This window comes from Geospiza fortis, unplaced genomic scaffold (assembly GCF_000277835.1).
Source record: "Geospiza fortis unplaced genomic scaffold, GeoFor_1.0 scaffold40, whole genome shotgun sequence".
Classification (NCBI taxonomy): Eukaryota; Metazoa; Chordata; class Aves; order Passeriformes; family Thraupidae; genus Geospiza; species Geospiza fortis.
The window spans coordinates 10,663,617-10,681,318 of NW_005054297.1; the positions used below are offsets into that span (position 1 = coordinate 10,663,617).

At 34.1% G+C, this 17,702-nt stretch overlaps 1 protein-coding gene across 1 annotated transcript in view; it reads right to left on the reverse strand.

Moving 5' to 3' along the window:
- Window positions 1-17,702, reverse strand: part of ATP8A1 (ATPase phospholipid transporting 8A1) — a 94,747-nt gene that overhangs the window by 37,450 nt on the left and 39,595 nt on the right. The window contains exons 21-27 of the mRNA XM_014311944.2: window positions 16,707-16,791; window positions 13,070-13,209; window positions 11,273-11,411; window positions 10,033-10,097; window positions 6,623-6,795; window positions 3,885-4,068; window positions 3,666-3,776 (exon numbers count right to left, since the gene is read on the reverse strand). Coding sequence (XP_014167419.2) covers window positions 3,666-3,776; window positions 3,885-4,068; window positions 6,623-6,795; window positions 10,033-10,097; window positions 11,273-11,411; window positions 13,070-13,209; window positions 16,707-16,791 — 897 coding nt within the window. The remainder of the gene's footprint in view (window positions 1-3,665; window positions 3,777-3,884; window positions 4,069-6,622; window positions 6,796-10,032; window positions 10,098-11,272; window positions 11,412-13,069; window positions 13,210-16,706; window positions 16,792-17,702) is intronic.

The following is a 17,702-nucleotide window of genomic DNA, read 5'->3' on the forward strand; positions in this document are numbered from 1 at the left end:
AAATAGTATTTTAGTCTATATACGTGAACAGGCAGTGAAAATTCAGACCACTCTGTAGTTCAACACCTACAAAATTTTCTACTGAAAAGGAAAGAATTAGGTCCCCAGCCTGTCTAAAATGAGATGGACCTCAACAAAGATCCTTGTATTTCTAAGTTTTCCAGCCATGTAATGCAAAAATGTGGGCATGCGAATAATCACTTTCTGCTGTGTGTGTTTCAAACTGAACTTGGTGCAGTTTGCACCCCTCAAGTAAGCCATGGCACAGTGAACCACAGCAGCTGAACTGTGCAGCTCAGACCCAGTGTGAGTATGCCCAGAAGCCTGCTCATGTTTGGGGTTATGCATTACATGGGTTATGCATTATATTGGTTATGCATTATATGATCATGGCTATTCATCTGATATGTGAGGCAAAGGAAATAGGAACACAATGTTCAATTCCAGTTATGGATATGAACTGCTTGGGGGAAGGGGGAAAATAACCTCCCCATCATCCAAAGTTTACGGAATAAAAAAAGTCAGTATAGCTCCAATTACTTAATAAATTAATTATTTTCATGGTGTCACTTAAATTGTTATAAATTGCCATGTTTAAACATCTGTGACTGAAATTTAAATCTCAACTCCACACATCTGTTTCTTCTGCTTGTCTTGGTCTTTTATCACTCTTACTCTGATTCTTACTGTTATTCTTACTCTTTCATTTGATGTTTTATGTTGGGTAAAAATAAAATATTCTTATTTTTTAAAACTGTAAATCCTTTTTATTTAATATGAACCAGCTATTTTACATTATTGCTAGTTGTTACTAGATAGCAAAATGAGAAGTAGGAATAGGAAAATTTTGTTCCTCTGATGTCAAAGGGTGATTTTCATAACTTCAGAAAATGAGTAGTTTAATGACAGAGTGTATACAGTAATGGTAATTATAAAAATAAAACCAATCCACAAAGGAGTTCTCAGTCATGAGATCAATCTCAATCTCAACCACCTTTGTAAAATAATATCAGCTCCTCCAAAATAGGTATGAGACTTTGCATAGACTTATCCTACATGAGTGTGATGCTCTGTACAGGCTCAATAAAGCACATTAGTGATCTATTAGAGATTCAAAGTTTTCACTTGCAATTTAGACTGATACATCAGAATATAACCTCTCAAGCTATTGTGACTAGTCCTATACAAAAGATGAGGCCCATATTTAAATAGCTATTGCATCAAGACACAGAGTAGAAAAACATTATTACAGACCACTTCTAGTTTCTTATGAATAGGGGTTTAAATGTCAATAAGCATTGATCACTGTGCTCGAGTATTACTATAGACCTTCAGCATTTTCTGAATTAAGAAACCAACTGACATCAATTTCATATCAGCCCATGAATGCCTAGGATAAAGGCTATACTTTAGATTAAATGGAATATTTTTCATTATTTTCTTGATTAGTACTGAGAAGACATTTAAAAACAGGATACAGATCTATTAAGTAGAGGTAGGTATTTTTATTATTGTCAGAATAAAAGGAAACTTGTTTAAAGTAACTTCCAGACGTGCCTTTCACAGTACTATTTTCTAAACTCCAAGACAGAGGAGGTGTGGCCACAAAAGCCTCACTGAAGTTTTCCTGATGTAGCATTTCTGCATATTAAGCAGCAGCTTACAAATACTCATTGAGCTCCCTGCTCCCACGCCTGATCTGTACAAAAAAACTGAAAAGAGAGACTCAAGACTGGCAGTTGTCCTTTCTGGAGACATTCAATGATGAATTTCTGCCCATTCACTCACAGTATTGACATGAGCTATTAACATCTCTGAAAAGTTTTCTGAGCTGACAAATGTGAGGCATACAGGAATTCAAGTAGAATTTATTTTGTCTTCCAGAGAAGGTGTACATGGCAAAATGATTGCATGAATTATATATAAAGGGTCATAACAACCCATATCAAAATTATCTTTTTGCCCTTCAATCTGCTCAGGAAGAAGAGACTATCTGTTCATAAAATTAAAGTTTTGATCTTTAGACTATGATCTCTCTACTCTGCATTTAACTTTCTGTCTCAAAAAATACAAATAGTGGGATACTTATATCTGATTTGTTAAAATTTACAACATGTTTGCAGGTGACAATGACAGAAATTTAAGAGAAATAAGTTGATATGTTCTAAAGCCAACCTTTATACGCTTTCTATAGGCAAAGTATACATTAATACTGTTTTTTTCAAATACTTCTAGAGCTACTGCTAATCAGTACTTCTGGAAGTCTGATCATGTAAGTAGATATACAGCCTTTGGAATACAGGCTCTAAAGTCTGCCACTTCTAGACAATAAAGGATCTTTAGTGGACTTGCTTTTTCTATAGCTTCCTACTTTATCTTTTTCTTAAGAGGTTACAAACTTTATATTTTTCTTAAGAGGCTACAAACTTGCTGCCACTTGCATAGAAATCTATTTGCGGCTATAACACAGTAAGAAGAGAAAAAAGGAAATTTAGAAAATATAAAAATATGGTAAAAAAGTACACTCTTTTGGCTACAACTTTTGTACATAAAAATTGATTAAAGTATTTTCAAATATTACAACAATTAAGGTCACATAAGTAAGTATCAAAATTGGAAATATTAATCTAATGTTTACATCAGATTTAACAGAAATAAAGCATTTTTCTTCCAGTAAAGCTGAATACTTACTTTGCAAGTTTAAGGTACTAATATGAAAATATATTTAAAGAAACTATGAAAATTTAAAGAGTATCTGTTAACCCCATTAACATACAAAATACATAAGACTTTCAACAAAATTTATTTTATGGCCAAGATTTTCAAAAATTAAATATTTTTTCCACATTTTTAACCCAAAGTTTCACTGTGAATATAAATTTTAAATCAACAGAAGAAAAGGAAGGGAAGGGAGAGAGTAGCTTTAAAAAATTATTTAAAAATATGTTCAAAACATTTTATGGTTGCTGTGTGGTGATGAAGGGAGTGAAAACTACAATTATACATTCTGTTGTAACCATACCTACCAATAAATGTACATTTATTACAACACAATCCTCTCATACCACTGTATTTTACACAAGATTTCACTCCTTAAAATCCCAGGTGAAAAAACTAGGTTAGCTTCTTTCAGGAAAGTATCCCTGTTCTTGAACAGGAGCCTGAGGATGCATGATCACCCCATTCAGGAAATGAGAGTGCCCAAGAGTGGAACTGAACCTGTCTGTAAAAGCCCTGGGCACTGCTCTGAGCAGCAAGAGCCCAGCAGTGCAACAGAGACCTTCGGACGAGCTGCAGACTCCGCACCCCACAGGCCCTGACAGCAGCGCAAGGAGCTGAAGCACACACATCTCTGGGTAAACTTAAGGCAAACTTGTAACTGGACTCCTTAATTACTGCAATGATGTTACATGTACAACATTTCAATAAGCCAGCAATATTGGAAACATATTTAGTACTAATATTTACCATGCATTTTTAAACAACTGTGGTTTTTTAAAGTAAAAAAAAAAATCATATTAATCAGTTTATTAAAAATTTCAAGATTCAATACTAGTAGGTATTTATTTACAGTTAAAATATTAAAAAAAATATATATCATAACCAAAAGCTCAAAATTAAGGTTTTACTTTCAAGAAGTGACATCTCATGTGCTGTAAAATTACCTCGATAATATAAAGGACTATATTCTTGTAGAAACAATATAAGATGCATTTAGCTACTCTGTTATAATTCCAGGCTCCATGAACCAACAGCAAGTTCTTCAAATACTTGAACTGCAAAAAACATGAAAAATGAACAAACATACAATTAAAACATAAGTAATTAATATTAATAATATTCTAAAATATTTTATTGTAGTATTTTGCAGTGTAATGACTTACCTGAGCAATTGAGTAGTCTGAAGAATTAGCAGCCTGTAGACCTTCATTCCCACTGATACCAACACCAACATGTGCTGTTTGTATCATACTAACATCATTTGCTCCATCACCAATTGCTAGAGTTACTACCTTAACTTGCTTTTTAACCATTTCTACAACTTCAGATTTTTGAAGTGGTGATACCCTAAGGGATAAAAAACCCAAACAAGTTTAATACAGGACTTTCAAATGAATGTACTTCAAAAACATACTTTATATTCTGTGAAAAGCTAATAAACCCAGGCCAATTAACATCCTAGTGAGTGACATGGTCTTGTTATTGCCCTTCAAAGGTATATGCTAAAACCACATTCACAGAACAATTAATAAAAAACAACATTTATGAACTTTGAACTACTTAAAAGCTGAAAGAGGATCCTATGTTGAGGAAGTCACCTTACAAGTGTGTTAGAGGGAACTGTTTGAAAATGTATTTTAAAAAATAAAAGAATGAAAAATAATACAGCCTTCAAATTGAAGGTGGCTATGTGATCCCATTATTCAGTGGCCAGCACAACACATGCACAACTATTGGACTTGTAAAAAAGTGGTGTGGGATGAGTCCACAGCCTTGTGGAAAACCTGGGTTGAAAGTTTCTGGGCAACAGCCCTTCTGAAAAATTCTCTGGTGCATCTATATGAAAAAATATCTTTCTATGATCTTTTGGTACATGTTTTATTTGAACTCTGCTGTTGAGAATTGTATCAAGACTTGCTACAGCCAGCTTCTACAGAAGATTCCTGACCCGAGTACTTTTTTTTCATCTTTTTAACTTCTCAGGAACAGTGCCTTTATTCCTTTTTAGACAATGTTATAGGGGCAGCTGGAAGATGGCACTGTCAATGCCTCAAGTTCATGGTGAATCCAGTAAAAACTATTTTTCATTCATGTTGCTCACTCTTAGCTGTACATTTTTACTCCAGAATAACCCATATAACATTCTTCTTGCATATATTACTCTGAAACCAACACAGAGTTGGAATTCAGTTTGCTGAAGTCTTTAAGCCAAACATCTGCTTAGAATTAATAACATACAAAGATTTTTTTTTTAAGAGAAATGTCTACTGAATATTTGTCAGCATCATCTGTGCTACAGCTAGTCTTAGTAAGAATTCATTGGTAATAAATGCTTCTGCACAAGTCAATGCAGCCTGCAAATTTAAAAGTGGTGTAATTTGTACTTTTAGAACAAAGGAGAATTTTAGATGTTTACTGCCTTTATATGGATGAAGAAAGAGCTTACATTTTTGTTAAGTCTGGATTATATATATGTATTTTTTTTAAAGTGATTTACCTTAATTAAAAACTACTATTTAAAACTTTTTTTTCAAGTTCATAAACAAGGAAATTCAGTTTTTTGGTACTAAAGACAAAGCATTTAACAGAAACAAATATTTTGGCAGAATTTTGACTTTTGGGAAACATGGGGTATTAAATATGTTCACATTAAAACAGTGTGTGTTACGAGCAAGTATTTTAGTTTTAAACCTGTAGCCAATTTTTAAGCAACTACAAAATATGTCAGACATATATCTAGATATGCATTGAAACCAACTGACCTAGGAAAATTATGGAAGTGTAAAATGAAGAAATTACAGAGAGAATACTACTAGAACAGAAACTTTCATTTTGCACTTTGCTGTTTCTTTACAAGAATGCCAACAATAAAAGACAGATTTATGTACAGAATACCCCTCAATGGTTCCCCAGTTCAACAAAACCAGAAAAATTATCTCTTCAAATGGAATAAAATGTATTTTGTAATCAAGGAAAAAAAAAAGAAATATAGCTTTAAAAGATCAGTTCTACATGCATCTCCTGCTTGTTACTGTATTGAGCAAACTCAACCTAGTAGAACAAGCACAATACTCCAACTTATCTGTCAGAAAGACTACTGCCATTAGGAAGGTGTCTATGCACAGTATAAACTGTTCATCAGAGTAACTTCTCAGTTTAGAAGACAGTAAAACCTTAGTTTGAAATTCAAACTGTTTCAGGCTGAAGCATGGCTACAAAGCTTAACCACAAAAACATTAATTAAAAAATCCCTTGGCAGCATGACACTGCTTTTCAGAAGGGATGGAAAGACTAGAAAACCGGTGATTATTTGGATATTGTAATATTACTTCTTTTTCTGTGTCCTTTTGCAAAGCAGAAAAATAGTTCCATTTTGAACAGATTTTTCACATAAATCTCACTTATTTTAATGGAACAATGGAAGTTTCTAGCTGTAATAGTTGATATTTACAGGAAAGGATGACAGGGCTCATTGTATAAACAAATAATCAGGCACAATAATGCTTAAAATGGCATTTCCACCAGCTTCAGGTAACAAAAATCACCCTGAGTAGTACTTTTAACATTTTTGAGCACTTCTTATACAGTGTAATCCACATCTTACAGAAAAGTAGCCTGTGGAGAAAGATCTACAGATGACTCTAGATATGCTAAAACCTGTGGTTAACTGTAATATCAATTAAAGATCAAGATTAGTGTCTCAACCTTATTGAGACTACTCTTAATGGATTACAAATTATATTCCTGGAAATAGGCAATCTGAGTGACTCTGACAAGTACACTTTGTTGCAGACTGCTCTACAGTGATACTTCACTTGAATGACTGTATTTCATAACTTCAGTTTCTTTATTTTTATATGTCAATAAAAATAGCATGGAGAGAGAATAACGCAAACCTTACCTGCAACAAATAACAGCTTTACATGACAAAGCCAAATCCAGGAAATACTGTCTAACTCCAAATGTCAAAGCATACTTCAGAGATTTACCATCAATGATGAGAGCAAAATCATTTTCCTTCCTTAAAGCATCACCAAGAGTACTGCAATGATGGCTAAGTGTCTCTCTTGTTCCCTGTTGCACAAAAAAATGGTGTCCATTATTTTTAGTTCTTAATATTCTTAAATTCAAATTTTTCAGTGTGATAAGAAACACTGGCACTCAGGTTTTTGGAGAAGTTGCCTTTTCATTGTGCTACCAAATATTATAAAGTAAAAACAATATTTGCAATAGTTGCACTATTAGAAACACAGTAGAAATGTTGTGTAGGATTGTTCTTTCACTCTGCCAAAAAAGAAGTGTATAAGTTGAGGTGGAACCTTCAATGCTCTTTGAACAATAACAGTAGTTGCATAAATATTTGCCAGAAGACATAGGTATAAAGAAAACTGATATAATAATACAAAAGATGATTCACATATATAGAGATATTAGAATTTGCTATTATACAAAATGTTCCTAAATATTTAGAAAAAAGGAAACACAAATAATTAATGATATAAATACAGGCATTATAATTGATAATTCTATTACATTAAATTCATATTTTAACATAATTTAACAATTATAACACAAAGTACCTGTTATATCAAGGAACACATTTTGTATTTTTCAATTGTTAATGACAGTTTGAATCATACCTACAGAAGTCACTATTTTGTGATCTAGTACTGAGAACTTCAGATTACATTCAGTAGACAATACATTCATATATATTTATTTATGCAGTAGCCTGCTTTGGGAAGGTCAGTGACATCTAGTTAGCTACAGTGCAGTTCTACCATGGAGTGTCATGAGGGACAAAAAATATTGCTTGTTGCCCTTCTTTCTTTTTGAAAGACCTTTACAGAGCTACAACACACTTTTCTTCTGTTTCCTGCTTCACAGCCCAAAAGTAAAAAGTATTTTAGAGGAGAAAGGAAGATGAAAAAAACCTCTTCTGCTTGTAAAATATTGACTTTGGAAGCTAGTGACATCCTATGACAACATCTTCCCATATTTTTTTACAAGTTTACCAACCAAATAATTGTGCTACTTCAGTGATGTCAGGCATACATAAACCAAATTTGGTGTAACCACCTAAAAACAGAACACTGAACTAAAAATCTCAAACCCCTCTGAAATGAAATTAAAGGATACTACTTTGCCTTTTCAACTCAACTTACTCCTCCCAGTTCCACACATTGCTGTTAATGGTTATTGGACTTATTTTGCTTTTACTGGCCTTCTAAAGATTCATTGGTTTATCTAAAAGGAGATTAGCCTGTTGGGGAATTCTGCACTTGTTTCCTGGCTCTCACCTGCTAGAAACTGCAACAGAAATGAAGTTCCACTGTTTAAAATTACATGCTAGAAAGTCTTTAAAATGACAACAGTTTCTGTAACTATTTTTGAGAGCATCTTCTCTAATTAAGAAATATTGCAACATAAAGAAAGTATCAATTTTTCTCATCTCTGTGGATTATATAATTTCTATCAAAGTTTAAACAACACAGGGAAAGTCATATTCCTCCCATCTACTGTTTCTTCTATGTAGTGAAATCCCCATAATCCAGGAGTAAATGGTCTCTGCCACTTTTAGATATGAGCCCCAAAACATTCTAAAGAGTTGAGATACCTAAATACTTTCAGTTCTATACCAGCTAATGTCTATTGGGGATTGGGGAGGTGCATGGGGTTGAGATATTCTTCTTGTAATTTCATGAACAAGGGTACCTGTTCAAATTAGAGGATCTTTTATTTTAGCATATTCTTTGTAAGCTCAGTTCACAGAGCTGGGATACAATCAGAACAAATACATTTAATTCTAGGAAAAGCCACTGGTATGCAATGACATATACTACTATTTTAACAGCAAGGGGAAGAAACATTCACTTAATGCCACTGTTCTCAGTGCAAGGTTTCAGTGTTTCTCAGAAGAGTATGGAGACCAAGAAAAGTCAACCTCCCTAACTCCACTGAACCTATCAAGATCTTTATATAGCCAAGAGACAGTACTTCAGAGATAAGGAATTATCTTCTTCAAGCTTTCCTGGCTGCTCAGTTCCTCTCACAATGAGGAAACTGGGTTGTCCAGCCACCCTCATGGGTGCATAAAGTCCCAGTACAAGAGGTGGACCTATGCTACTCAAAAGTCAAAGTCTCATCCTATGTGATTTCCTTAACAGACAATATTCCAACTAATTATTACAGTCTCTTGCCAACTGTTACTGGTATGCAGAAAGGAAAGAGGAGTTCATCCACCTCTGCAGCTGCACTAACTCAGCATTCTGCAATCACAGCAATCCATCCCTCTCTTCATTTCCTGAGACCTGACCCACTCCTCTATTAGAACTTTCAAGGTAATTTACTCAAGGTAATGAGTCGCACTAGAAATAGAGACTGACTTGTCGTTCCAACCACACTAGCAAGCAAAGGTAGGACACAAGATATACATTCATCAAACAGTAAAATGCACACCATCACATGAGGCAGAAAACTTCATAAATAGTCTCTTGTTAAAATATTTGCATAGAGCTACTTTACGCTTTATTTTTTGAACTGCCTCTCAGACTACATTTACCTGCTGCTGAAAAAACACATGATATATGTTATCACCAAAACCAGATTTGCAAGTGACCAGTTTGCATGTACAAATTCAGCTGGCATAAGATATTTGCATCTCTTTTTGTATAGAGATTGAGAGATCCTTTCCATACATGCCCAAAGTACTCTGTATTTTGGGCATGTAAGGAAAGGATCTCTCTCAATCTTTATACAATCTAGACACTCCAGTTTGAAATAGAGAGTACACTGCAGTTATCATTGCAGCTACTACCATTTATTCTTATCCTATACATATATAAATTTACTATAAAAATAGATTGCTTGATAGATATTTATTGAAATTTTGAATCACCACACTAGAGGTGGTTAATCTGTAATGCTTGTATAATGTGAAACTCCTGGCTTTGAGCTGCATGGATGAAGTCTACTACATGGAATTTGTTTGCTGATAGTTGTGAAGTTCCTTTGTGTAGTAGCTGCACTGTGATTTCAGAAGGTGTAGACTGTTTTCCAGTTATTCAGTAACATTCTGTCACAAAGATCATACAGTCTTCCAAGAATGGAATACTAAAATTAAGAAAGCAACCCCCCAAAACAAACATAAACAGCATCCTCTCAAACCATGGTTTTGGCAGAATTTTCTATGTTTGTCCAGATAAATAGACACTCTAACTTATTTTTTACACTAACCTCACCATGATGTCAGGATATTTTAAACAATAAAATAATGTTTCATTAACTGAGAACTTTAAAGATTTTACTTACGTCAAGAGAGCCTTCATTTATAACAATTAGTCCCATGTTCTTTCTCAAAAGTTTACAAGAATGACCTGTTAGAAAAGATTTTGTTTCTAAAAATCAGTTTGACAAAATCCATTATAACAAAGCATTTTTTTCCTGTAATAGGCCTACAGACAGAATTAAAAATAAAGATTTCCCTAACTGAAATAAATGATAAAAAAAGAAATTCCACTGCATTTTATATAAGTACATACATACATACATAAGTCAGAACAGTTAGAATTTCCCTTGCTGCAACTTGCAGCTGTTCTGCCTTATTCAGAGGTGCTTTAAAGAGAGTTACAGAAAACAACAAACAAATCTCTCTAAGCCCTGTCAATTTTTAGAATGCAACTTGCATTTCCTTCAAAACCCACATATATACACCTTTTCATTCTTTCTTTTTTTCTTTGATGCATTAAACAGGATGCATTTTCTGTGCTGATTATGTAGGCTGCCTAGTCAAAAATATGAATCACCATTCTTAATAAAGTGGAGGTATTGGTATTACGCGTATTGCCTCAAACCTGAAGGTACTAAGGAAAATAACCTTAGATCAACGGTATTGTGTGCATATGGAGTGTTCTTTAAGGTTAGAAATAATAGCATCCAATAAAAAGAATATATATGACTAAAGTAAGGCTTTATTTTGGACATGCATCTACATTACAGTAGTAAGTATTGACGTGGTCACATGCAAAGACTATTAAATGTTAAAAGCAGCTTTCATGTATAACTTTGTAAAGATACAGTTTTATCACTGTTGAAATCAGTCTTTTTTACCATCCTTCATAATAAAAGGAAAGAAAAAAACCCCCATTGTTAAAACATTAAAGTACTTTAATTCACCTTTCTGGCAAAGAAGCAAAAATAGAGAAGGGAAACTAAAAATACTTACATTCTCTTAATATTATTCCCTCTCACTGTCAAAAGTCAATATATTCATTTAAATTCATTTTATATGCTATAAAAAAGTACAATTTCCTATTTTTTTGCCTCCTCTCTAATGTAACTTTTTCTTGCTCTTAGTATTTTAAAAGAGGCAGAATCCAGCATTTCCTATCCTCCTCCTCCTATCACTGACTAAGTTCACATTCAAATTCTGGAGTGACATATAATATTATTTTTACAAGACAACTTTCCATTCTGAAAGAAATTTTACTGCATCAACTGCTAGTTTTTTTAAACCTGTAACAAAGACATCAAATAAATGCAAATATAATACCAATATTAATGGCAGTCTCTTGTTTGTCCCCAGTAAGTATCCAGATTTTTATGTCTGCTTTCATGAGTGTCTCTATGGTTTCAGGCACTTTGTCTTGTAGTTTATCTTCAATTGCTGTTGCTCCGAGCAGCTGAAGATTCTGTGAACATAAAATATTTCATACATACAGTTTTTTTTAACTTAAATTCAATTTCAATGTTCCATTTATTTTATTTAACTCTCTGTATTTACAACAAGATTAATGCACTCTAAACTCATTAATCAGATTTGGTGTCAACAAATAAAGAACTTCCACATTATTCCATGAGCTTTAACTTAGATATCTGTGTGGCTTGACAAAACTGCACAGTGTGACCACTCAAATTTCAACCAATTATTCTCTCAGTAGCTCAGTAGCTTGTGCAGCAACAGCTACCTTTTCCTGAGGAGTATCTCTCTGATTTGAAGGCTTCAGGAGTGCTAATACCATGCCTTCTCTCTTTTAACGATTTCTCTTCCCTTTGTAAAAAAATCCAAAACACCTGTAAATTTATCTTAGTATTTTATGTTTGATTTTAGCTTCCTATGGAGCAAATCTACATAGTTTTTGTGAATACAGCCATTTTTTATATTTCCTATTACTATATCTTTAAACTAGCTAAATGTTAAAGACACCATTATACATCTAATAGTGTGCAATCCTGGCAGCAGCATGGCCTGCATACTACGTCCTGAGGAAGTACTTGCACAGCTTACACGCACATTTGTAAGGGTAGCAGGGTTGTCACGGTATTAAAAAGTAATGTAGTTCAAGACTGTTTTGTCACAAACAGCAATGTTTATTAGTGACTGAAGCTCAGCAGTGTTTATTAGTGACTGAAGCTATATACCCTCACCTTTCTTTTTCATGAATTAAACACTACAGATTTGTGAGGCTCTGAATTGTAAGCAGTTTCATCAATCTAATCTCTCTTATACTTTCCGAGGAAGAAAACCCAAAAATAACCCCCCCAAAATTTAAATATCAAAACTTCAGGCTCTATTGGTCTCCTGCAATCCTTTTTCTTATAAATTTAATAGTCATGGGACCTTTTTTTGTTGAGGCAGGGAAATCTTAACCTCACGCTTGGCCACTCCAGAAGCAGGGCTGCCAAACTTAAGGCTCTGCTCTTGTGATGCTGTTTCTGGGTACAAGCTTGCTTTACAGGCCTTCACTAAAAAAGAGGCTGACAAAGTAGAACAAGTCCAACAAAGGGACACAGAAATAGCTTAGGGCCCAGAGCACCCCATATTAAAAACACCTGAAGAAGTAGGATGAGTTTAACATGGGAAAAAAAGAAGACTAACGGAGGAATTCCTTCTGCTAACTGAAGCTTGCAGAGCAGCCATCCTTCTCCAAAATGCATACTGCACAGTGAAAGACCAAGAGGCTCTTATATAATGAAGCAGATGTTATCTGTTATTACAGTTTTTTACATACTAGAAGAACTCTGAAAAAAAAGTTTTCCAGTAGTTCAACCCATAATTGACATTTTCCAGCAGTAGCACTTTAGTGCTACTTGCAACAAAAACTTTGTCAGATTAATTGTTCTTTCATTTTGATTGTTTAAACTGCAAGGACCACCTGACACAACAGTCAGTATATGACTAGATTTCGTTTTTCTAGCTAAGTGTTATTCCTCAACAGTGATTCACTTTTCATGGTATAGAAAATAAGGACAATAATTAAGAACCCACTCTTCTGCTCATCCCTCTGCCCACTCCATCCTCCCCCACAACCAACCCAAAGCCCAGAAAGCTACAACAAGCTGCACATACTTTTTCAATTAGTTCATAGCTCTCCTCAAGTTTGAGTACTCTGTTTTGTATAGCTGTAGAAGCACGGTGATAGACATCCAACCATTCTTGATAATCACTTTCTGAAATCTCAGCCACAGCAAAACACAGAGTTCTTAAGCCTAGAGAGAAAGCAGATAATGATTCAGTATTTGTTAGTCCCTTCCCTGATATGCCTGCAGTGAGTACCTTTTGAAAGCTGAAATTATTCTGTATTTTATGTATGCTTATGCCTGATTTCAAATTACTGCTGCACATCTTGAAGAACTTTTTAAATATACATAAAGTAAAAATGAACTATAAATAGGAATTTATTCAACAGAGTAACAGTTTCAAAGAAGCTGAACGTAATACAGGCGATGTATTTCACTGGAAAAAAAGAGTAAATTTTTATGCAAGATCTGACTTAGGTTAAACTGTAAAAAAATATGAAGAAACCCCAACACTTGCTGAACAAGTATGTACACTGAAACATTTAAAGTGTAAAATTGAACTGTATTTCTGAGAAAAAGATTTATAAACTTAAAAGTTGCTATGCTGGAAGGAAGTAAAGTTAAAATATATCAGCACAATGTTACAACTGGTCTTTTCACCCCTCCTCAATATTCTTAGTGAATTCTAGTTTAAAGTTTATCACCTAGAAGCCAACTTTGAATCCCCTCATTTAACTTTCCCATCTCACAGATTGTTTCAGCTTTCCAAATTCTTAAAATAAAATCACTATATACCATTTGGCAAATTTACTTACCAACCTTTGACCTGGTTGATATTATTAACAGATTTTTTCCTTCAGCAAAAATCTGAATCAAGCATTACAGCACGAATTTGAGATGGCATGATTTTAAGAAATATCTATTTTTTGACAACACACATTTAACACTCAATTTAAGTAGCTAGGTGTGAATTTTCTAACAGCTCATTTTCACATATCACCAGATTTCTAGAGAATGAAGTTGACATAACTCTTTATATACTAGCCACAGTTTGCGGGCCAGTAGATTTAGAAGGGGGGTAGGCAGGATTAATGTAGTTACCTTTGGTCACTTGCCCACTCTGCTCTAGGAGACAAACAGCACCACAACCAGGGATGCTTAAATGTAACCTTTATTTGGCCACAGGTTTCTGGGGCATACAGCTCAGCACCAGTAGCAATTTTGAAATTATAAGAGGTTGGGCATGAAATAATACATGTCTTAGATGTAAGTGTAATTTAGCATCTTCAGGATAAAAACCATGTGTAATGTGGGTATTCTGACAACTAAACAGCATTAGGAATGGAGTGTCTCACCATTTAGACTTAGACGAATAAACTCAAGGCTGACAACTCAAATGATTTTTTTTTCTCTGCATAATAAGGATATGCTTACAAGGTCCAAAGCAATGAATATAGGTGAAGGGGAGGAAAGGAATCTATGTCTGACTAACAGAGATACTATTTCCACAATGCTTTCAACATATTTTCTGCAGACAATAAAATGAAGAAGAGAAATCCAAGTGTATGGAATGTCAGCAAATAGTTTTTTCAAGGTATCTGCTTTCTCTTTTTAAATCACTGCTTAATTATACTTTTTAAAAAAATTTATTGTGCTTCTTTTCATTGTGATTTAAAAGAATCTTCCAAATAAAACGTGGAAAACAAAATAACATTAAGCCCGTTGTTAACAGACTGGAACAACACAGGAAAATTACAGAGGATTTTTCTATTTACCCAAGCAGGCATTAACACTCCAGCTTAATAAATGCTTACATTTAAATGCCAGCCATGCTAACCACTTCATTTTTGAACAACACACCAAGAGCAGGCAGCAAATGCCAAGGACATACTGTCCTGCCACATGAAAGGATACTCATGAGAAACTTTGCAACATAGTTGGCTGCAATTTAAATCTGAAGTAAAAATAAATACCAAATTTTTAATCAATTCCAGAGATATGTGATTTTTTAAAGATTGAATTTTATGCTTTTTAAAAGTTAGAAATCCTCTCTTCTGAACAGTAAATCTTTCAATCTGTTGAAAAGAAGGATACAAAAAATATCTGAATAAACTTCCTAATCCTATCATATGTACCGTGGTTCTAAAGACAGATGGAATTTTTCACTTTTTATGTTGATTTATTTAGTTCAACTTGACTGCTGAGGAGTTGTACTACTGATGCAATGAGAATGGTAATTAAGAACTGGGTTGAAATTTTCACATCAATTCACACAGGATAGAAGACAGTGATCTAATTTGGTCTTTTCTGTAACCAAATATATACCTTATGGCCCAAACTAACTTCACACCTAAGTAACTTTTTCTAGACTAATTCTGGTTAAGCCTTTCTAGAACCCCAGTGTGTGTCTGAGGCTTTGGACTATACCCTCAGTCATTTTTTTTGGGGTATAGTTCTGCTTTCAACTTTATTGTAAAATTTATTCTAATTTTTTACCTTAAGATTCTTTAAGATTAACCAAATACTTCCTACAGAGATCTTGATATGAAAAACTAACAAAAGAAACAGATCTGTGACTTGTTTCTGCTGTCACTGGTAGAACTAAGGGACTGAAGCTGCTGAATACACTAGCCAAAACCCTAAATTCCATGATAAACCAGAAGACAAAACCTAGAGAAGTCATATGCATGACAAAAAAATGACCTTTCATGATAACAAAAATATCTGGCCAGAGATCAGTTAACAAAACATAAGCAATGCTTTTTAGTTTTCTTCCCAGTGTAAGTTTGTTTTTAAGACACATTAAAGATAATTTTAATGTTCTAGTAGCACTGCATTAGAAAAACAAAGAGGTACAAACTCTGCAGTTCAGATTCCCGTAACTCTTATAATTCTTCTTCCAACCCCTCTCTACCTCATTGATAAACTGTAACATTATGATACTGCACAGTACAACACTATAATCCTCCTGAGATACTATGGGGGTACGGCATGGAGAAACGTTTCTACATTCTACTTTTCTCATCACATCTGTACTGTGAAATCCAATATAATTAAATAACTAACTGGCTGCTTGTATCAATCATCTTAATTTCACAGTCTTTTAAATTTTACTTACTATTCCTACTTCACAAACCCTCACAGAGAGGTTCCCCACCTCTGGCAACTGTTTTGTAAAAGCCATTATTAAAACTGTAGACACCAAAACAAACCATATGGACACTGGCAATCCCCCTTACTGGGACTGGTGACAGAAACAATACAGCTAAAAACTACCTTAAAAGCACTACACTAATAATTTCCAACCATCTTTACTTTGGCTACTTCTTCCTGTGTGCCTACCCCTACAGCATCACTGGGTATGGGACATGAAAGCAACCATGGGAAATGAGATCTTCACAGAAACAATGTGCCATGTGTTTGCTCTCTGGAAAAATATGTTTTGGTTAAAAGATTCTACTGTATACTCTGTGGGTGTGTGGGTTGTTTTTTAGGGTTTTTTTAAAGCATGAAGTTATTACTCAAATTTCTTAGGAAGAAGAAGACTTTCTTAAGGATACATTGCCAAAACATAATTTTCAAACATAACATGAGTAAAACACTACAGCAAGACAAAATTTAAAATATGGGAATTCGAGCAGTAACTGAATTTCATATTCATTTTCATACTGAATAATATCACCCACCTTCAGTAGCAAACTGCTCTAGATGTTTTAAGGTAATTTCTTTGTATTTTGAACTTTCAGCAAGACGGTCATAAATTACAGTATCCTACAAAACAAATAAATATAGCTCAGAACACTTTAATAGAAAAATTATTTCTGTTTTGGGTAGACAATACAAATCATGTAGGAACATTGCTGAAAAGTAGAACTGTATTTTTTAAGCATCAAAAATTAATAGACATAATCTTATTTCAAAAGTTAGAGAAGGACTTCTTAATCCTCAGATTTTCTAAATTTAAAAATTCTGCTATAATGCAGTCTTTTTCTTCTACATTTTTGGATGTTATTTCCCCTTATTTTGAATAGTGCCATAATGCTGTTCTCCTCGTCTAATATTATGCCCACAAAGTAAAATTAGTGCTTCATAACTGACATTCTCAGATTTTTTTGTAGCCAGCTTAATACATGGAGTATTAACAACAGGTTTGGAGTTTTTTCTTCCCTAGAGATGACATAAAATGGACATTTATATTCAAAAAACTTCCTTTCCTTAAACCATTCTGGAGCTGGATTTCAATTCCTTCCTCCTCAAACTTGACTTGACAGACTGAGAACTAATGAGCAACTCTGCCATTCCCCTATGCATTATGATACAGATACATTTTCACAGGTCCTGCTTCAGGAAAATTTACTTCTGCGTTATGTCAATGGCTGGCTAACATGCCCATCTAGTCAGCTATGCTAGATTACTATCTCTATCTAGTGATCCATGCCCAGCTACTCCAGCAAGTAATTAATACATGTTCATCCATTTTCTTGGGAGTACAGAAGGAAGCAATTATTAGGAAACATAAAGGTATTAGTCCAGTACAAAGAACAGGATGAACAGGTCTGTCATACCTTCCTAGGCAGTTAGTAAAAAAGGATATTAACCAGTTCATCACATTGAACAGCTACATAGCAAAACAACGTAAATTGAAAGAGGTACATCAACATTCCTTCCCCCACATCTTCAAT